Genomic DNA, 21,571 nt, shown 5'->3' with positions numbered 1-21,571 from the left:
TAAGGCGTTTGAAGCTGAGCAGGCAGGAGACGATCAGCAGGAAGTGAGTTACGTAAATGGACAAGGGTGGCAGCTGAAGAATTATCACCCAAACCCTAACGTAAGGAACAATCCACAACTCTTCTGGCCTAAGCAGGACAAACAAGTTGATCCGGCGCAGAACAACCAGGGCCAGTATTCGGGATATCAGAAGAACTATCCCCGAACATATGTTCTAAGCCAACCGCAGAGCAATCAGCCTCAAATACAGAACCACCAGAACACTCAAGTCGCTACCTCCACCCCTGTCGCTGTTCCGCAAGATGAAACTAAAACCATGCTGCAGCAACTCCTCCAAGGACAACAGCTCCAAGGGAAAGCGCTGAACCAGGTCACCACTGAGATCAATACTAGGATGAACCATATGTTCGGAGACCTGAGCACCAAATATGATAATGTCGCAAGCCATATGAGACAGATGGACATTCAGATAGCTCAGACTGCCGAGAGTGTCAAGAGACAGCAAGGTACTCTACCTGGTAAAACAGACAAAAACCCCAAGGAGTGCAATGCGGTTCAGCTAAGAAGCGGGAAGCAACTTTCCGAGCCAGAAAGGAGAAGGTTCACCGCGGCTGAGAAAGGCAAGCAGAAAGAGTCAGAGCAACCACCAGCCGACCAAGCAGATGAGGGGAATACAGAGCCGGTAGTTGAAACAGTCTCGCCAGGCTCAGAACAACCGTCTGAAGCAGTGCGCCCGATTCCAGAGGCTGTTCCTCCTCGCGAATACATTCCAAAAGTCCCTTACCCTGTTCCAGCGAAGGTCACTCGTAAGGACAAGGAGGAAATAAAATGCAGGAAGATGCTGGAAGATCTAACCGTCCGACTTCCCTTGATGGATGCGATTCAGATGATGCCCTCCATGCGTAGCTTTATGAAGGGGTTGATCTCAGGGAAAATATCAGAGAGAGCGAGTTCATGACAGTTTCCAAGGAGTGCAGCGCAGTGCTTCAGAACAGGCAAATAAAAAAACGAGGAGATCCCGGCAAATTTGTCCTCTCTATCCAGATTGGGAAGACAGTTTTCGCCTGCTCCTTGGTGGATCTTGGGTCCAGCGTGAATCTCATGCCGTACTCTGTAGCTCTACGACTCGGATACACGCATTTCAAACCAACTAAGATGTCCTTGGTTTTCGCAGACAGATCAGTCAAATCTCCTGTTGGTATTCTAGAGGATCTCCAAGTGAAAGTAGGGAACACCACTGTTCCAGCAGACTTCGTTGTTCTGGAATTGGAAGAAGAGTCTAAGGACCCCTCATCTTGGGAAGACCATTCTTATGTACTGTCGGAGCTATCATTGATGTGCGACAGGGGAAGATTGATCTGAATCTTGGGGACATAGTTATGCAATTGAAATGGATGAGTTGCTAAAGAAGCCGATGTTGGATGGCCAAACCTTTGAGGTCAATGAAGGGTTGATCCGCTCCAACCACAAGAAGGAATGATCGAGGAGATTCTTACCGAAGACCCACTGGAACTTGCACTAGTGCGTGCTGAAGCCGAGCAGAGTATGGTGAACATTGATGCTGATGGATATGCCAAGATGCTTGACTCCGCAAGGAGTATGGGGAGAATGGTAGCGAGTCTAAGTCTGGGGGAGGATATCAACAGGTGCGAGACCACTCCATCTGGAGCGACCCCTAAACCGGACCAACCAGAGGATCCCTGGAGCGAGCTCAAGGCTCCCAAAGTTGAGCTAAAACCCCTTCCCAAAGGGCTCAGGTACGCTTTCTTAGGTCCGAATTCCACATATCCTGTCATTGTGAATGCTGAGCTGAATAATGTGGAAACTGCATTGCTTTTATGCGAGCTTAGAAAATATCGTAAGGCATTAGGATATTCGCTAGCTGACATCCCTGGTATTTCGCCTGATTTATGCATGCATAGAATCCACTTGGAAGATGAATCAATGACTTCTGTCGAACATCAGAGGAGGTTAAACCCGAATCTAAAAGATGTCGTTAAGAAAGAGATAATGAAACTTCTTGAAGCAGGTGTGATCTATGCGATTTCTGATAGTAAATGGGTCAGTCCTGTTCATGTTGTACCTAAGAAAGGTGGGATCACTGTTATCACAAATGAAAAAGATGAATTGATCCCTACTAGGACAGTGACAGGACATCGCATGTGCATAGATTTCAGGAAATTAAAATGCAGCAACTAGAAAGGATCACTTCCCACTCCCTTTTATTGATCAAATGCTTGAGAGATTGGCTAACCACCCATATTACTGCTTTTTAGATGGTTATTCAGGTTTCTTTCAGATTCCCATCCATCCAGACGATCAGGAGAAGACGACGTTCACATGCCCTACGGAACGTACGCTTACAGGAGAATGCCATTCGGCTTGTGCAATGCGCCAGCAACATTCCAGCGCTGCATGATGTCGATCTTTACTGACCTGATTGAAGACATTATGGAAGTTTTCATGGACGATTTCAGCGTCTATGGAAGCTCCTTTAATGTCTGTTTGTCAAACTTGTGCAGGGTTCTTAAAAGATGTGAGGAGAAACACCTCGTACTCAACTGGGAGAAATGCCACTTCATGGTCACAGACGGGATTGTTCTAGGGCACAAGATCTCCGAGAAAGGAATTGAGGTGGATAAGGCAAAGATCGAAGTGATGATGAGTTTGCAACCACCAACAAACGTGAAGGCCATCAGGAGTTTCTTGGGTCACGCTGGGTTTTACCGACGGTTTATCCAGGATTTCTCAAGGATAGCAAGACCACTCACCAGACTGCTCTGTAAGGAGATCAAATTCGATTTCGACAGTGAGTGTCTAGCTGCTTTCCACACAATCAAGGGAGCTCTAGTCAGCGCACCTGTTGTGCAACCACCAGACTGGGAACTACCATTGAATCATGACTGATGCAAGCGATTTGCAGTTGGAGCAGGTACTTGGGCAGCGTAAGGACAAGAAACTCATGTGATCTATTACGCTAGCAAAACTATGGATGAAGCTCAGTGCAGATATGCTACAACTGAGAAAGAGCTTCTGGCTATTGTTTTTGCTTTCGAAAAATTTAGGTCCACCTAGTGGGATGCTAAAGTGATTGTGCACACGACCAGGCGCTCTTAAGTACCTGCTCACAAAGAAAGATGTGAAACCAAGGTTGTTAAGGTGGATTCTTCTTCTCCAAGAATTTGATCTAGAGATAAAAGACAAGAGGTTGTCGAGAATGGGGTCGCTGACCATCTATCCAGAATGAAGATTGAGGACGACACAACTCTTGATGAGGAACACCCAGTTGAACACGTCAACGCGATTGGTCTGTGTTACGCGGAACAATCTATAAGAACGCATCGCAGACTGCTCCAGCATCGCGGAACAACCTCCGAGAAGGCGCCCGATTGTTCTCACATCTCGAAACATCCTGTCGCCTTGATCCAAAAGCAATATCCTCACTCCCATGGTTTGCTGAGATTGCTAACTATCTAGCTGCTGAAAAGCCACACTTAAGTTTACAGGAAACGATAAGAGGAAATTCCTGAGAGAGGCTAGGCGTTATGTTTGGGATGAACCGTTCTTGTACAGACAAGGCAAGGATGGTTTGTTCAGAAGGTGTGTTCCAGAGGCAGATATCCCAGGAATTCTGCACCACTGCCATGGTTCATCTTACGCAGGTCATTTTGCTGCCTTCAAAACGGTTTCTAAGGTCCTCCAAGCAGGATTCTGGTGGCCGACTATGTTCAGGGATGCTCAAGCCTACGTAGCCAGGTGCGATGCATGCCAGCGACTTGGAAACATCAGCAAGAGGAATGAGATGCCTCAGAATTACATTCTAGAGGTTGAGGTATTCGACTGTTGGGGAGTCGATTTCATGGGACCATTCCCTGCGTCCTTCAAGAACGAGTACATCCTTGTCGCCGTTGACTACGTGTCTAAGTGGGTAGAAGCAGTAGCAAGCCCTACGAACGATGCAAAAGTGGCGACTAAGATGTTCAGCTCAATCATATTCCCAAGGTTCGGAGTGCCTAGGGTCGTAATCAGCGATGGTGGAACACACTTCATCAACAAGGCATTTCAGGGCCTTTTAAAGAAGAATGGAGTGAACCACAAAGTGGCAACCGCTTACCATCCACAGACGAGCGGACAGGTGAGGTGTCCAACAGGGAGATCAAAAGCATCCTGCAGAAAACTGTCAACACTTCGCGAAAGGACTGGTCGCTTAAGCTGGACGATGCGCTATGGGCCTACAGAACAGCCTACAAGACGCCGCTAGGAACGACCCCCTACCACCTTGTGTATGGTAAAGCATGTCACCTCCCCGTCGAGCTTGAATACAAAGCCGCATGGGCAGTCAAGCTACTGAATTTTGACATCAAGCCAGCGACCGAGAGACGCACGATCCAGATTCATGAACTGGAGGAGATAAGGCACCTCGCCTATGAAAGCTCCAAAATCTACAAAGAGAAAACCAAGGCCTACCATGACAAGAGGATCATTGCCAGACAATTCGAACCCAACGATAAGGTCTTGCTTTTCAATTCAAGGCTGAGACTGTTCCCAGGGAAGTTGAAGTCTAGATGGTCCGGGCCTTTCACTGTTAAGGAAGTTCGACCCTACGGAGCAGTTGTGCTATTAGACAGAAAAGGGGACGAGTTTGTAGTGAATGGACAGCGCGTCAAGCACTACCTTGCTGACTCCACTATCGCAGAGGGAGAAGAGATTCCCCTAAGCGAGCCCCCATCAGCCTGATCGATTGATCCAAGTCGAGCTAATGACTTTAAACAAGCGCTTGGTGGGAGGCAACCCACTGGTCAGTACATACATTGTCTACATAGTCTGTTCTTTTCCTTTTCTAATTTATTTTGCAGGTAAAAATCGGACTTTTCACTCAGAACAACCAACGGACTGTTCTTCTGTTAGAACAACCCATCGACTGTTCCAGGTAAGTGTTCCGAACAAAAAAAAATATATAAAAAAAAAAAATAAAGAGGATAATTTCGGGAACAGTTAGGGTTTTGCCTATTTAAGGCTTCACCCTTCACTTTCCCCTTCAGTCCGCCGTACACTGATCCCCCACTTGCGATTTTCTCTAAACAAACCACCAAATCTTTGATTCTCAACCGATTTAAGTGGTTTTGCTTCTCATTCGTTTGGAATCTCGAGTTCTCTCTGTTTTTGCAGATCACTTCACCAGTTTCCACAGGTAAAAGGCCCGACAATCCCAACCAAATCGCAACAAACTCGGTTTGCAAGTTCATTTCTAACCGCTTTCATAGATCGATTCTTGTTTAACCACTTGATTTCGATCTCCCCTCGTGCTGTTAGGGTTGATTTAGAATATGAACACTCTCCTATTTTCACGATTGCGATTTGAGTTTGATTTGGTTGAAATTTGTTGAAGTAAACAGCGGTTTGCAGTTCGCACAAGGAGAGATGGGAATACCTCGATTCCATTTCTTCTGTGTGACATAATAGAACTAATGCTTGATCTTGTTTGCCTTGTAGATGGCAAGAACTAAGCAATCCGCCAAGAGAACGAGAGCCATGTGCAGCACGCCACCCCCGCAAGTGCAGCAACAAACGTCCGCCTCCTACCCATGGCCCCGTGAGCAAGAGGGTGAACTGATTGATCTCGACAGCCCATTGCTCCTGGACTTCAATTGCGAGGGGTGGGATAAGGGGACAGCAGCGCGTTACAACGCCCTCCTCCGAGTCGACATGCTACCCACTCGTTTCTGCCACGCGGAAACTTTGGCTGATCTTGGGATCGACGAGGATGTATTCGAGACGCTGCACGCCATAGGGATTGCTCCTCTGTGCTACACAACGCACGGGCTCTACCCAGACCTTGTTCGCCAGATGCTCGCCACAGCCACGATCACTTACGAGGATTCCGACGCACCCTCCTACGCCAATTGCTCGTTCTCTTTCATGGCAGATGGAGAGTACTGCTCCTTGTCCCTCGACAAGCTCAATGAAATCTATGAGATGGCCACTGAACCGAAGGGGGTAGCGGTGGCGAAAAAGTTCTCTCCCTCTAACGCCTTTTGGGACTGCATTGCAAATGGGAACTTCACAGCCGGAAAGGTCTACCAGTCGCAGATTCGGAACCCCGCGCTTCGTGTCATCGCGAAGATCATCTCAAACCTCCTGTTCGCTAAGGATCTGACCTCGAAGGTCACCAACGGGGAGCTGCAAACCCTGTACACTGGTATTGAGGATGAAATTCGCGCTCTGGATCCGGAATTCCCATTCAAAAGGTTAAGACGAATCCCGGTTTCAACTTCATGACCATGATATGCGAGCGGCGACAGTGCCTTATGCACGGCTCGAAGAAGAAAGACAGGAGCGGCAGCCTGCTCACACCGCTTTTCAAGCATTTCGGCATTGATCTCACCAAATACAGCGTCAACAAGGAGGTCCAGTACCTCGACATTAGGTACCTAATGGCGTGCCACATCATGCGAGATGAAGAGACCTACAGCTTTTTCGATAAAGCCGGTACTCAACTATTCACCAAACTGCCTCACCCCGAGATCACCAGGTTCAGTGTGTTTGAGAACATACGGTTTCTTCCTCCCCCCGAGCTCCTTTGCACTGATCCACGTGCTGCAGTCCCTGATGAAAACATGGATGATGTTGAGGACATCACCCCTGAAGCCGACCCATCGTACGACCTCGGAGAGCTCGCTGATGTAACCGATGATCACGCTTACAGACGCTGGATGGTGGACTCGCAGCGAAAGAACAACAGTCTCATGCGGAGGATACTCCACCTCATCACTGGGGGATGCATTGGAGGGAGCGACCAGCGCCAGTCCACGACAGATCGCCCGCCGAGATCTCACCGTCCCGGCAAGGAACCCATGGGAACTGGTCCTTCTTCAGAAGAGGTTCATCGCTCGCGCAACAGGCGATCCCTTGACCCAGCCGAGAGCGGCGAGTCCGACTGAGTCCGCAAGGACTATCCTCTATCCATTGTTCTATCCATCTGAACTTGTTATTTTTATTTTTAATGTTTTATGCTGTGTTGCTTTTTGGCTGACCTCAGCTTCATATCCACCAGGGATGGTGTCGATTAAGTCTGGGGGAAGCACTGTGTGCTGAAACTCTATTTCTTTGTTTCTTTGTTTTTGAGTCAGTCCTTGCGTCATTTGGATGTTTTATCGAGTCAGTTTAGGATCGAGTCAGTTAAAACTCTTGTGGGAATGAGGACCTTGTGATATATTCTTTTAACCACCTCGTGCTCTAACATTCTTATCCAGTGACCTTAGCAGTGATGAAAGAGCCCATACTTGGACCTGGAACACCCTTCGACCCATCTCATTTGACTCTCCAGAAGCTTTCATCCGATCAGGTTACACTAGGTAGACTCAACTCCTCCTAACTTGAACCTAATCTTGACTGAAATTCTTCTTGTTATGGGCACTAGATCAGGGAAACGAGACCAACGCTCAGGACTTCTTATTCTTTTTACCAATCTTGCTGATCCTGAGCGGCTAGCTCATTTTTAGCTAGTTCCAACCTTCTACCTAAGCCTTTATTTTCACCCTCATGCACTCTGTTTTTCAAAGTCATATGTGCAGATATGTGCAAAAAGGCCGGAGAGGATAGGATTGACACAGCCCCTTACTCGTTGACGCCTGACACTCAGAGCAGTCTACAAGATCAATCCTAAAAGAAAGGAACAGTCAAAAGCGCATGAGAACAGTCGACAAGATCAATCCTTAAAGAGAGGAACAGTCGAAAGCGCATGGAACAATGGCACCCCGTGAGAAACAGAGGATAGACCCCCAGCGGCTGCAAATCATTCGTCCCGATACCTCTCTCCATCTCTATTCAAAAAAAAAAAAAAAAAAAAAAATGCTTTAATTTATTTATGATGGAGAGGGAAGATTCGAGATGCATGCTGCTGGAAAAGGGTGAGCAAGAAGTGGGTGCAGATTTTGGAGGAATGAAAAGAAGTCAAGAGCTGGAGAACAGTGGCACGATTGATCCACATTGTAGAACAACCTAAGGCAGAGATGAGTAAGGGTTGTGGGCTTCAACAGATCCGTCCTCTCTTGCTATTTTGCGCGATATCCTGCATGCACTCAAACACGGTAACCACCAAACACTCTCAGCTCCACCGTAAAACAGCCTATTCCTTATCAACCCGTCTACCCTGAATAGTGCTTGTAATGAGAAGCTCACGCTGTTCTTAAATGATTCTTAAAGGAGTTTTGTCTCGATAGTGCAACCTTTTCAGGTATGAGATATAGAGTACGGAGCTGATCTTCGAACAGCAATCGTGGGGTGTTCTGGTAAGGGTGTGCGATCTGATTCTACAGCTTGTATGGTTCAGAGATGTGTGGTAAGGGCATGGTTATTTAGACAAAGCGAGTTCCCGCTCCTTCAAACCTTTCTCCCTGCTCTTGAGGCTTGGTCTTGTTCGAGGACAAACAAGGATCTAAGTCTGGGGGAATTGATATGTGGTGTTTTTAATACCAATACATGTGCACTTTGAGCTCATTTTCAGTCCTAATTCGTGTTTAATTTACATCATTCCAGGTTGGGAACAGGTGAAAGAGTAAAGGAGAGAGTTTCAGGAAGTCAGATGCTGTTTTGAAGGATTCAACGTGGAACAATCATTTAGAACAACCCAAGGGTTGCTCCAGAAGAGATCAAGCATTAGACTGTTCCCGATCGTTAAGGAAACTTCCTATTCTGGAGTTTGCCCTAGTTTCGACTTTCTCTTTCTCTTATTCCCCTATCACCAGCGCCCCCCTATAAAAAGGGGAGGCTATCGTTTTCTTAAGATTACACTAGTTTTTACAAAGAAACCTAGATTGCTTTTTTGGATTCTACGCAACTTGTAAGGGAGAAGGCTCCATCTCTCATTCTCACGAGAAGATTACCCTGAACCCTTTGTCTTCTTACTTATTTTATATGCAGTATTATTCAGAAATCTTGTCTGTGTCATCCTGCTTTATGATTGAGTAGTAGGCTAAGCTTGCTTAGGGTTGTAGGGTGTTAGCCGCATGAACTGAACACAAATAAGTGATCTCAAATATCTTCATTCATATTGATCTTACTGCCTGCATTGAACTGATCACTTAATGTTGGATCTATGATTTAATCCTCTAGCTAACCGTTAGGAGATGAGTCGACCTATATTGAATGAGCTTAGTATCCCTAATCAGCGAGAGTAGGAATGGCAATCAAGGACCTGGACCGCGGGCCTGGCCCGTAAAGGCTTGCTGCGGGGCGGGATTAGGCCTCTATTTAGTAAGCCCGCAAAATTGCGGGCCTCGCGGGACGGGTTCAAAGCGGGACGGGTCAAAAGCGGGACGGGTCGAAAGCAGGACGGGCCTAACCCGCGGGATTTTGAAGACCCGCAACCCTAAGTCCCCATTTCTGCTTTCGCCTAAAACATTGAGAGAGAGAGAGATAGAGAGAGAGAGAGAGAGAGAGAGAGAGAGAGAGAGAGAGAGAGAGAGAGAGAGAGAAAATGATTCTTGTGACTTTTTCCCCATAAAACATAAGGAGTTCCGGTGATGGCATGATTCGAGCTCCGGTGATGATGATTCGAGCTCCGGCGATGACGACTCCAGCTCCAGCGATGACGATTCGAGCTCTTGTGTTGTTTTGATTTGGTTTTCTCTTTTTATTACACACAACTATGAATTGTTTTATTACAATGTGATATTTCTTGTTTAAGTTGATTGGTTTTGTTTTCAGTATTGTGAAGTGGTGTTTTTCTTAAATTAAATTTGGTTACAGTGGTGTTGTTTAGGAGAAAAGTTAGTTGTATTAAACGCCACTTGTATAATTTGGTAAAGTGATTCACGATTTTCTTTACAATCCAAATAATTAAAAAGAGAGATGGTTTGATGAAGACATAAAACACTTGAGCCAACTTATTACAAAGATAACAACTCAATCAGATTCAAACTCAACAAAAGCTTATGCTGATAACAAAAGAAGGCTTTTAACTCAAGAACGCAAGCACAAACGGAGCTTTGTGGCATTGATTTTGATAAGTCTTTAGTGAAGCTAAATGAGCTCTATTCAACTCTCTTGCACAACTCTTATACTTGAGCATTCATGAAAAAAAACTGTAGTAGGTGGTTTGATAAGGAGGCATCCCGCGGGCGGCCCGCGAAGGCCTATATATTTTGCGGTACGGGTTTGGGCCGGCATTTTGAAGACCGCAGCCCGCGCGGGACAGGCCCGCTGTAACCCGCTCGACGACTAACCCGCTGCGGTACGGGACGGAACGGGATGGGTAAACCTGTTTGACATCTCTAAGCGAGAGTAGATATTAGGGTATTAAGTGAACTAATCAGATCTCGCATCTAAAGCTTGCTTTCGCGTCTTGTTCCAAGCGAGAGTTTAGGATTCAAGACCGACACGCATAGGGAACAAGATCACGATAGTGAGTTGTTCCAGCTGAGTGATCTGAGTTCTAGACCGCATTTCATCGCACTTGAATAGTTGTTCAGTTCTGCAATTAACATCCGATCATTGACCCTAAGCTAGCTTCATTTAAATTGAATTCAAATTACCTAGGCATTCTTGTTACTTTTGTCGCAATTAATTCTCAAAACCCACTTGTTTCTCAGCTTGATATTAAACTCATAAGAATAAAGAGTAAACTGGTCCTCTGGATTGAATCTCAAATACTATAATTACCACTGTTAACTTGACAGTAGCAAGGATTCATTTTTAGTGTATCAACCGGTCACATAGCCGGATTGGATCTCAGAGTTATTAAATTGATAAAAACTATCAAACATTTATAAAAACATAAAACTTGTTTATATTTATAATATTTTATGCTTTAAATTCATTTATATTTTAACTATGTATCATATTTACTAACATTACTTTTAAATTTATATACTAAAATATATTCGACGAGATTATTGAACCAGGTTTGACCCGGTCAAAACATATTGTACCGTGACTCAAAAACTATCCGGTTCAGCTTCCGTTCTGGTTTAAAAAATACTGAGTGAATGATATTAAAACTCTAAACATCCACCTAGGGGTGGACATTTTACCCGATACCCGAACCCGTATCCAAACCTATCCGAAAATCCGATCCGAAATCTGAACCGAATTAGCAAGATAACCGAACGGGTATTGAATTAGAAGAGATTAGATATCCGAACCCGAACGAATATCCGAAGATAACCGAACATATGTATTACTAACCCTATATTTGTAGTTTATATCTTTCATTTTATTTAAAGTATTGATAGTACACATATTTTAAGTTCGTATAATATGCATATAATTACAGAGGAAATGATTTGCTACTTAACTAAAATGCATGCCAATTTTTTTTGTTTCAAGAATTAACAAAAGTTACATCCGAAATTTTAAAACAATAACCAAATTAGTGTCTTTTTAGTTTTAAAATGTTATGTCCAGATCTATTAATCATTCAATCTATTAAAAAATAAAAAATCAGTTAAGTGAAAGTTATATTTTTAAATACAAGAAACTTGAAAAATAAATTTTTAAATTTTTTCTTTCAAAATCTAAATATACGAACCCGATCCGAAACAACCGAATCCGAACTAAAAATACTCGTACCCGATCCGAAGTACATAAATACCCGAACAGGTTCTACACCTCTATACCAAAAATCTGAAATATCCAAAATATCCTACCCGAACCCGAACGGATATCCGAACACCCACCACTACATCCACCTTTGGAAACATTTTCTCGATTACTAATTAGTCCTTTAGAAGTTGAATATGTCAAACGCTAGAATAAAAGAAAGCAAAATAATCGGAACAAGGATGATTTTAAGGGACATGCATACATTTAGAGAAAACATGAGTAAGTTCCAAAAATATTCCGTGCTATTTTTGGAAGCGCAACAGAAGTCTCATCTCTATATAACCATGTTTCCATCGTTCAAATTTCTTTAAGCCCGCTGCTCTAGAGTTCACTATCATGCTTTAGGAATTTCCTTTTTTTTTTCATTTTGGAAAAAAAAACAAAAAAAAAAACAAAAACAGTCTGTTACTATTCGTTTTTATTACTTCATTCCCACGAAAGTGGAAAAAAACAAAACTAATTCTATAATGTCACGTTTAGTATACTTAGTCTTCTTGCTAGCAGTGGCAAAAGCTAGCAGGAACACTTTACAGGAAAAGACTGAAGTCGACGCAGGAAAGCCCAAGTTAGCAGGTATCATAGTAAAAGCTAGCAGGAAGACTTTACCCCAAAATACTAAAGTCGACGCAAAAAAAGAGTCCACGTTAGAAGGTATCATACATTAATATATACATACGCTCTACACCATTTCATCCATATTTTTCTTTCTAAGCTTACTGTGAATTTATAAAAGGTTGATAATATGTAGGAGTTATAACAGTATTTTTTTTTCTAGAGAATAAGCTTTTAAATATCTGATTTAATGTATATAGAATAATAATTGATTTGTCACAGAAAATTGTTTTTTCTTTTTTGGTAAATTTGTTAAAAAAGTCACAGAAAATTGTTTTTTATACTTTACTAGTTAGGTTCAGATTATATACTTCAGTTACAAGATGCTCCATTTTTTTAATGCAAGGCCTACTTTACGATAATTTAATTGATTTTAAAAAATAAAAGTGTTTAAATTATCTGTTCAACTGGACTATGATTGTAAAATTGATACGAAATTCCGTTTTGTTTTATTTTCGAAGATTTAAACGCATTCAACGTTAGTGATTTTTTGTTTTTTTTTGACAACAACGTTAGTGATTAATTAATAGATTATAAAAGTATACATATATTGTTTAATAGTAATATATATTATATTTTTTTGATGAAAAAGTCACAATAAAGCTACCAAGGAATGTAACCATTCCGGGAGTCATAGCATTTGGGGATTCAATAGTGGATAGTGGAAACAATAACAATCTCCGTACAATATTGAAATCTAACTTCCCTCCGTACGGTCAAGATTTTCGGGGTAAATTTGCTACCGGAAGATTTACTGATGGAAGAGTTCCATCTGATTTCGTGGGTTAGTATAGTCTCATCTCATTTTATTTTTAGTGAAAAGTCTCATCTCATTTTAATTCTCTATTAGTTTCCTTTTTTTAACTCTGATGTGTGGCAGCCGAAAGGTTAGGAATAGCTAAAACAATACCAGCATACTTAGATCCTGCGCTGAAAGGCAAGGATCTTCTAAAGGGTATAAATTTTGCTTCGGGTGGTTCTGGTTACGATCCTTTGACAGCTAAAATAGTGGTACTTAGTTAAACTAAAGTTTTTGTTTCGATAATTTGTATATTTTGGACTTTTGCAACTTTTAATTCATTTTGTTTATTTTCGCAATGTTTCAGAGAGTGGTATCCTTAGAGGATCAATTAAAATATTTTCAAGAGTATAAAGAAAAAATAAAAGCAATAGTTGGGGAGGAGAAAGCTAAATTTATGGTGGAAAACAGCCTTTATCTCGTCGTTGCCAGCAGTAATGATTTAGCTCATACCTATATCGCACGTTCTCTCAGATATAACAGCACTGAATATCCTGATTATTTGGCTGATATGTCTTCTAAATTTGTGAAAGTAAGTCTAACATATAATTTGTTTAGCTCCTTATGTAGCTACCTTTTCTTTAAAATTTCATAATTTAGGTATAAAAAAATAGTCATACTTCATGTTTACGACTTTTCCCTTTTATTTTTTAATGCACAAATTCTTCTATGAGTATATCTTTTTGTTTTATTTATTTTATTAAAATAGAAGTACAAATATAGATTTATTCTTAAAATTACAACTTATTTATAAGTCAATGCCACTGAAAAACCACATAGTTCTAATTTTTAACATTTATTGTCTTTTTGTCAATTAAAGCAATCATAAAACATACAAAAATTGAGTTTTAAACTAATTAGTGTTAAAATATAAATTTAAATAACTAATTAATAAACATTACAAAAACTATTAATGCTATATTGATTTAGGTAACCAACAATAAAACCACTTTGATATATAAATGATATATTATTAATAACTAATTAATAAACATGACAGAAATAACCATAAAGCAATATTAAAGTATCCATTTACTAAATTTAGAGCAATAGTGTTTTAAATTTATGCAATTATATTTCTAATTATTTATTATTAATGATAAAAATCCAAATAAAAGGATCATTTATATAATACATAAATAAAATATAAATTGATATGTAAATATATTATTTATGTATATTTTCATATAAATAATAGCACAATATAAATCCAGTTTGAGAAATTTTGAAAATCATCAAATTTTAAATAGCATATAAACAAATTTTATCATACTTTAAAAAAAATTTCATTAAAAAAATAAATTTGTGCAACGGGTTATAGTTTAAAAATATGAGTGATACAGTTGACGATTTAAAAAGAAAAATTACGTAATTATATATTACCGTTTATACAAAATAAATATTTATTTATAAGAAAATTAAAAACAACCATCCGTGTTGGATGCGCGGATCAAGTTGTAATTTATTTTTAAAACTACATTTAACCAATCCTCGATCAGTTTATCATTACATTTATAATTAATCATTTATAGCAACATTTGACCAAACCATTTGAGATTGATAAATGATAAGCAATGTTTATGTCATGATATAGAAGCTATATGGACTTGGAGCCCGAAGAATTGCAGTATTTAGTGCAGTTCCGGTTGGATGTTTACCATCACGCAGAACTCTTAATGGAGTAAAGAGAAAATGCTCGGAAAACCTAAACAAGATGGCTCTTCAGTTCAATGCAAAACTATCTCCAGCATTGGTGGCTTTACGAAAAAAGTCACCGGGGAGTAAAATTGTACTTGTTGACGTATATGACATTCTTCATAACATGATTGAAAATCCTAAAAAATATGGTATGTATATCAAACACTGCATCTTTTCTCACAATTTATTTTTACTTTATTTATTTTGGTAAAATATTTGCTTGCGGAAGATATCAAATGTGATTTCCTATAAAACATGAAAGACAAAAAGGTTAACATTCAAGTTTCTTGCGTATCGTCGTATATGTAGAAATTGCACATATTTATATACGGTTCTAGATCCGTAAGTTCAAAAAATAATATATATATATATATGTCAAAATCTGTTAAAAGTAAATAGCTAATTTGGGTAAAACAGAACAAGAGTGTGGATCTCACGATCGCTCTCAAATCTCTCTCTAGCTTCACTTTCGTCTCTTCGGCTTGAGGAGGTCTTCTCCGCTCTAGGTCTCCGGCTTCACGTCGGACCGTGAGATGTTCTCCACTCCTTGTTTCGTTTTCTTTTTGGAATCTGGTCATTACCATTGGAAAACTCGCGTTGTTTCTGATGGTACATGGAAACGTTTCTCTTTTTCATTTCCCAGCTCCGTTAAGGTCGCTGGTGAGGCGGACCTCCATGACAGCTCTGGATCCTGGTGACTCGTCGGAATTGATGGTGGTTTCCGTCTACCTGAGGACTATGGAGGCTCGCTAGAGACTGTACAAGTTAGTTTTTGGGATTTAGGTTTTTGATAATTGGCGGTTTTGGGGTGCCCTGGCGACATCGAATCTACCAATGAAGATGGCGGTTCCTCGGGGTTAGCATCCTCTTTGTCGTGGGTTTCCCCTCGACTAGATTGAAGCTGGGCGGCACCCTATTGTGGAGATCTAGTGACGACGGAGACACAAACCGAAGGAAACATTGGGTTAGAGAGTCGGTTCTTCTTCGTGATACCGACATTGTTGGCCGCATGACTCCTCGGATAGCGGCACACTGACTATTAACTGGGTCTGGATCCACCGGTCAGCTTTGGACACACTGACCGTCGAGAAAGACCCTAGACAATTAAGTAGATGTTGCTTGTGTCCATTAGAGTTTGGAGCCTTGGGCTTCATCGGACTTGCTCCGGTATGGTTACGAGTCGTCTTTTCCTCATCTTTTTATCCTCCTTTCAAGATTTAATTTTTGTAGTCTCTTAATCTCTGTTTATCTCACGGTGGATGTTTCTTCTGGTACCGGAAAACTTTATATTCTCGGATATGGGCTTGCGTTTCTTCTTTTTATGGGCATTAATATAAGTATCTTAGGTTATTTTAGAAAAAGATAATGTTTTTTTTTGTCGAATGTCTTTTATTACTATAAAAGGCCCAATGGGCAGTACACATTAAAATTTGTATCGATGCATAGATGAAATCCAATAAAGCAAAATTAGTAAATAAAGCCTATTAAAAGAAATTTTCATATACAAGAAATTTTAAAATAACACATAATTTTTTTTTGTCAACAAATAACACATAATCTAAAATTTTACTACCATTTAATACCCCATTTTTATTAATTTTATCATTATTATTTTAATATTAGTACACTGAAATTAACATAAATTAACTCTATGTTAAGTTAATATATTAAAAGAGTACAAATTTAAAATTGGAGTGTTATTATGAAAGTTTTTTATTTGTTTTTTTTAAATTTTTTTAAATTTTTTTAAATTTTTTTTTTGATAACCTTAGTGTGATCCTAAATGTTTCTAGACCCAAAAAATAATCACCAAGAGACTCATTGAAATCTAGATTTTTTTGCCATTTAAAGCGTCTATTCAATGTAAAATTTAGATTAGCTATATTTTGGATTTGAAAAAGTACGTGTGTTAAATTGTAGTAAAAATAAGTTGGTGTATTAGTATAAAGTTTTATTTAATAGTCAGTATACTGAAATAACAATTTACTGGTGTATTTCTGGATATAAAAATTGTATATTAAAATGGCAATAATATAGTTAATTAAATTATACTGAAATTTTTCCTACTTTCACCACTTAATATATATATATGTAATTAAAAGTATATTTGATTTTTTGACGATAATGAAAACCTAGGTATGTTTTATGTTTGGGTGATCCAAATGTGGATATGTTTTATATAGATCCATGAATTTTCTAACCGGATCCGTTTTTCTAACATCTAATATCTTTAGAGCAAACTAGATTAGATTTCAAATATTCCGTTGGAAATTATTTACTATCCACCAACTACGATTTAAATTATATCTTATTTATAGGATTTGAAGTGGCAAACAGAGGGTGCTGTGGAACAGGACTATTTGAAGTCTTAATACTGTGCAACAAAATCAATCCTTTTACATGCAAAAATGCATCTTCGTATGTTTTCTGGGACAGTTACCATCCAACTGAAAAAGCTTACCAAGTAATTGTTGATAAGTTGTTAGGCATATACATTCCGCAACTAGTTTAACTATAGTCATTTTGTAATATACTGTACTAGATATCTGTCTAGCACACTGCAGAAATATAAGAAACAAAATAATGTTTTTGATAATATGTAAAATTTCGTTTGAAACAATATTTTTAGCAGTTTTTTAAGAGAGTTCGCACATATAAAGAAAATATGATTTAGAACTTAAATAAAAAAAATTGATGGAGTCAACTCTTTAATCTGAATTTGGCACATATCAGAAGTAGGCACAAATTCGATGGTAAATTACTTGAAAGATGTTTATTAAGAGATCAATTGATTACAATAGAAAAGAGTAAGAATTCGTAAAAGCTATGATCTCTCGGATAGAATGATAAAGCTATGTAAACTTAGTTCTTGTGCCGACCTTTCGTTCGGGAAGTATCATGTGATGTCAAAGTTGACCAATACAAACCAGATCACCGAACTTGGGCACCCTTTGGGTTTGACTCCCTTAAGTTTTTGAGTGGCTTCAATGATCTAATTTATCTTTGACTTATCGTTTCTAAGTCATGCAACCCATTTTCATTTTGTTTCTATTGTTGGCCGTTGTACATTGACCTCTTTGAAGAATCATCTTATCGTAATGTTAACTATATCATTCATAACTTTCCCTAAGAAAACGTAAACATATCATCTCGTAGGATAGAAATACGAAAGTATGTTACGTTTACATATTTTCATATTTCCAAATGTTAAATTGTTGTTGGAGCGATAGTATTAACATAATGCATTTTTGTGGTATTATGGATTTCACGTCTGTTTGTTCCATGAACTTTTGCTGCATTCTGACCCATAGTTGATGTAGTAGTTGTGTATCTTTTAATTTGGATCCTTTGTTATATGTGTATCCAGTTCTTCGTGAGTTTTTTTTTCAACTTTCTGGTTTCAAATGGATGTTTTAACTAGGTTCTTTTGTAGGTTTCTGTTTTTCTGCGATAAAACCTTCATCTCTTCCTAGTTGATGATCAAAAGTGATGCTTGATGGAGAAAATCCTGAAACATACAAGGGTTTTGTAGTGCAACCAATTCATGAACTTTGCTTCGTACCAAAGCGATTTCTTCAAAGTATCAATGGCTGCTTTGTCACTTTAGCCATCGACTCTTGACATCACCGTTTCAGATCTCATCATTAAGTTTCGTAAATACTATGTGGGTCCTTGTGGCAAAGCGCATAGATCAGCGTTAGAAGATTCTCTGTCCATGAACGCAGTTTTTTTGAGAAAAGTTAACGATACTTTCTGAAATTAATTGATCAAGATCTGTTCGAAACACAAAACCATTTGTATGTTGATCCTCTGAAATTCTCCATGAAGAAGAGGGAAATGCCAGAATCTCTTTCGCGTTCTCCTAGTCTGGCATGGCCCATTACGAGTTGGAAGGATCACAAGTGTGCTTTAGGGTCGGTGTCTCATTGTAAAATGAGTTTTTGATCTTATTCAGATCTGGGATCCTTGTTTCTGTGATCGAGCGGTCAGGGGGTTCTTTGCATTTCTTCCAACAATCAGCATATTTCAAGCGTTTTGGTAGTTGCATTCTTCATCTGAGACTTGATGACTCTCATCTATGTCAAAGTTTTAACAAGGGAGTCGCATAGATCGTCATATTTACCGTGAGTGGATTTTCAAACTTTTATGAGCACACTCCAATGAGTTTTTGTTACTCTTCAGCAAGTTTTTCTTGTTCCACCTATAATATGTTTTCTTTTACTATCATGGGTCGGATCATCAAGGAACCTAGCCGGTTTGATATACTTGTTATTGCAGAATTTGGACTTTGTCACCTGTGATAGTTTTTCTTGGTCGTTAGTATCTTAGAGAAAAGTGGAGACCATGTTTCTGAGTTCAGCCAGTACTGCAGCATTTTGTCTCCGTTAACTGTAGCATTTTCTGCTGCTGGATTATTGTTGCCATTTTTGTTGACAACATTAACGATATTCACTTGTTCGTCTGATACATATGCACTTCCATGATGATGAGATGGCAAGGGAAGACTTTGCTATTGCTGAGCTGGACAACCAAAAAGAAAGATGGCATTTAGAGAGAAGAATATTGGTGGAGTGTAAATAGGATGATTTACCTTTCCTGTTGCCCATCGATTGTTTAGAATCTGATCCTTAGGCTTGTTGAGATCATCTCTTCAAGAGGCAGTTTCAAGAGCTTGTTCTTGATTCTGAAGGATCATTTCCATCACATTGGTGGATTTGATATTTTTCTTCCTTGTTAATTGATCATACGTAGTTGATTGCTTAACTAATTAGTGCGGTGACTTGACCGTAGTACGCGGCGACGATCGGCGGGCGAGATGTGATAGCGATTTGGATGTGATTTACAATAGCATCAGCGAATTGAAGAAACTAGTGGAGGTGATTCAAGGTGGTTGGGCGACATTGGCAAAATCGAATGACGATATTTCTTCATGAATTGGAAGATCGCTCAGACATTTGCGAGAATTGAATTGATTAAGAAAGCAAATGGAGACGAGGTACTATTGCGAACAACGATTTCATGAGCAACCTCAAACTCGACTATATCAATAGAGTTACCTGACTTTGAGATGAATATCGAGTTAACACCAAGTTCAATGACATATTCATATTCATATCTGGTATCAGAACCGACTGAGGTGAAAAAAACAGGTATCTTTTTCTTCATCTATGGAACCTTGCCATAGTAGCATTAAGTTAAGGATTCGTGAATCAACGTTGGTGATGGGAGAAAATGATTGTTTGGTCATGCAATTACAGATGCCTGAATTAAGTGGAAATCATCCACATCTATGGATTTCAAGAATGGAACGATTTTGTTCTGCTAACAAACATACTAATGATGAGAAATTAAATATGATTCCACGGAGTATGCATGGCGATGCTATCATTTGGTATACATAGGAGATAAGCACAGATGCACTCTTAGACTGGAGTGACTTTAAAAGAAGTTTGGTTGCTCGGTTTCAATTAGACAACAATAGCTCTCCAACAAATTATTTCGAAGAAAGACTCAGTTTTAGGGAAGTTTCAAGAGTCAGAATCGTTATATGTATCTGAATTGAGTTGTGATAGTCAATCAGTGGTGACAATAAAGCTTCAAGATGAAGAAATGGTTCACAGGGCTGATTATGTTCAAGAAGAGGAATCATGAAAAGCAAAAATATCAAACTTAACAATTTTTGTGTGTGTTTCAGACGTAGAATTAATGATGCTGATGACAAAATCAAGCTGTGAGTATCTCCTAGAAGAGTCTTGGAGTTGTGCCATTGACTCAATAAATAGAGCTCTATCACGTATTGATATTGGTAGTGATGTGTTGTTGATGGAAGTTGATCATCTGTCTTCTAAGTAAAAACACAAGAGACGTACGCATGAAAAAAGAAAGTGGTTAAAACCTTGTAATTAAAGTTTAAATTGAAGAAGAGGGTTAACGAGTGCGGAGGTTTAAAGAATCAACATATTCAGCCATTTTATAAGCATGGATTTGAAAATACAAATACGTTATCAAAATGACATCACTCAAATTACCCTAAGGAGTGACTTTACTCTCTCAAAAAATGTTTAGTTGTAGTACTTAGAGATTGAATCCACAAGCAGCGTGGACACACAATAAACTCAAATAGTCATGATTAAGCTAGGTAAATATATGAAAGCAGTAAATATAGCTATGCAGTTGAACAAGGTAGTTGTTCGATTGATTGATTGATGAGTTGTTTGATGGAAGGAGGGTTGCTAGAGTTAGGATTTCATTTAGGTTACCAGAACTCAATCTATAGATGCTAAGAGTTGATCCTAGAACTCGAATTCATATAAGCAAGTAAACCAGCTCTCGCATGCGCTTACTAATCAGATGCCTAGAGTCATGTGATTCCATCTCTTGCATGCAAATTTATGAACGAGTGTCGATAGATACCAATGGTTAAGTATCGATCAATACTCCTTCGAGACAAGCGTTAAGAACTAATTTGTTTTGTTCACTAAGTTAACTAAACCAGATTTTGCATGCATCTAATAACCTAGCTCATCAGTATTTAATTCACGTAATATACCATGATGTCGTGTGTGCCTAACTATCCTATGATCAGGTTTCTGGTTAATTACTCTATAAACAAGAAATAAGAACAATCATGTGAAGGATACAATAAATCACCCTAGCAGATTTATAATCAGAAGAACATCAAAACCTTAGAAAACCTAAACCTAGCAGGTGAATCTTTTCAGACATGATGTTTGTCACCAAAATCATAAATGAATAGATATAAATATTAACAAACCAAAAGAAATGGAGTTCCAAAAGAACTCAGAAGGAGTTCCTCTCTTCTCTCCAACCATAAAACTAAGAACAATGAATAGAATA

The 21,571-nt window shown here is 39.3% G+C and overlaps 2 protein-coding genes across 2 annotated transcripts; both read left to right on the top strand.

The window, feature by feature from the left end:
• Window positions 1-3,243: 3,243 nt before the first annotated feature.
• Window positions 3,244-4,737, top strand: LOC117131979. Its single transcript, XM_033285246.1, has 3 exons — window positions 3,244-3,451; window positions 3,507-4,135; window positions 4,198-4,737. Exons 1-3 carry the CDS (start codon window positions 3,244-3,246, stop codon window positions 4,735-4,737), a joined length of 1,377 nt encoding a protein of 458 aa, XP_033141137.1.
• Window positions 4,738-10,288: 5,551 nt separating this feature from the next.
• LOC103848541 (GDSL esterase/lipase At5g42170) lies at window positions 10,289-17,347 on the top strand. Its single transcript, XM_009125427.2, has 6 exons — window positions 10,289-12,255; window positions 12,809-13,000; window positions 13,097-13,227; window positions 13,323-13,547; window positions 14,610-14,862; window positions 17,032-17,347. Exons 1-6 carry the CDS (start codon window positions 12,072-12,074, stop codon window positions 17,223-17,225), a joined length of 1,179 nt encoding a protein of 392 aa, XP_009123675.1. The 5' UTR covers window positions 10,289-12,071; the 3' UTR covers window positions 17,226-17,347.
• The last annotated feature ends 4,224 nt before the right edge of the window (window positions 17,348-21,571 follow it).

This window comes from Brassica rapa, chromosome A02, assembly GCF_000309985.2.
Source record: "Brassica rapa cultivar Chiifu-401-42 chromosome A02, CAAS_Brap_v3.01, whole genome shotgun sequence".
In the NCBI taxonomy this organism is placed as follows: domain Eukaryota; kingdom Viridiplantae; phylum Streptophyta; class Magnoliopsida; order Brassicales; family Brassicaceae; genus Brassica; species Brassica rapa.
The sequence above is the reverse complement of the archived record's forward strand: the minus strand, read 5'-3'. Positions and strand labels throughout refer to the sequence as shown.

What these genes read in the sequence shown, in the direction of transcription:
- LOC117131979 (XM_033285246.1), top strand. Translation starts at nt 3,244, where the DNA reads ATGAAGATTGAGGACGACACAACTCTTGATGAGGAACACCCAGTTGAA. An exon ending in GCAATATCCTCACTCCCATG is followed by an intron (nt 3,452 to 3,506) that starts GTTTGCTGAGAT and finishes TTAAGTTTACAG; the next exon opens with GAAACGATAAGAGGAAATTC. An exon ending in ATCCACAGACGAGCGGACAG is followed by an intron (nt 4,136 to 4,197) that starts GTGAGGTGTCCA and finishes ACTTCGCGAAAG; the next exon opens with GACTGGTCGCTTAAGCTGGA.
- LOC103848541 (XM_009125427.2), top strand. Translation starts at nt 12,072, where the DNA reads ATGTCACGTTTAGTATACTTAGTCTTCTTGCTAGCAGTGGCAAAAGCT. An exon ending in TGTCTTCTAAATTTGTGAAA is followed by an intron (nt 13,548 to 14,609) that starts GTAAGTCTAACA and finishes GTCATGATATAG; the next exon opens with AAGCTATATGGACTTGGAGC. An exon ending in TGAAAATCCTAAAAAATATG is followed by an intron (nt 14,863 to 17,031) that starts GTATGTATATCA and finishes TCTTATTTATAG; the next exon opens with GATTTGAAGTGGCAAACAGA.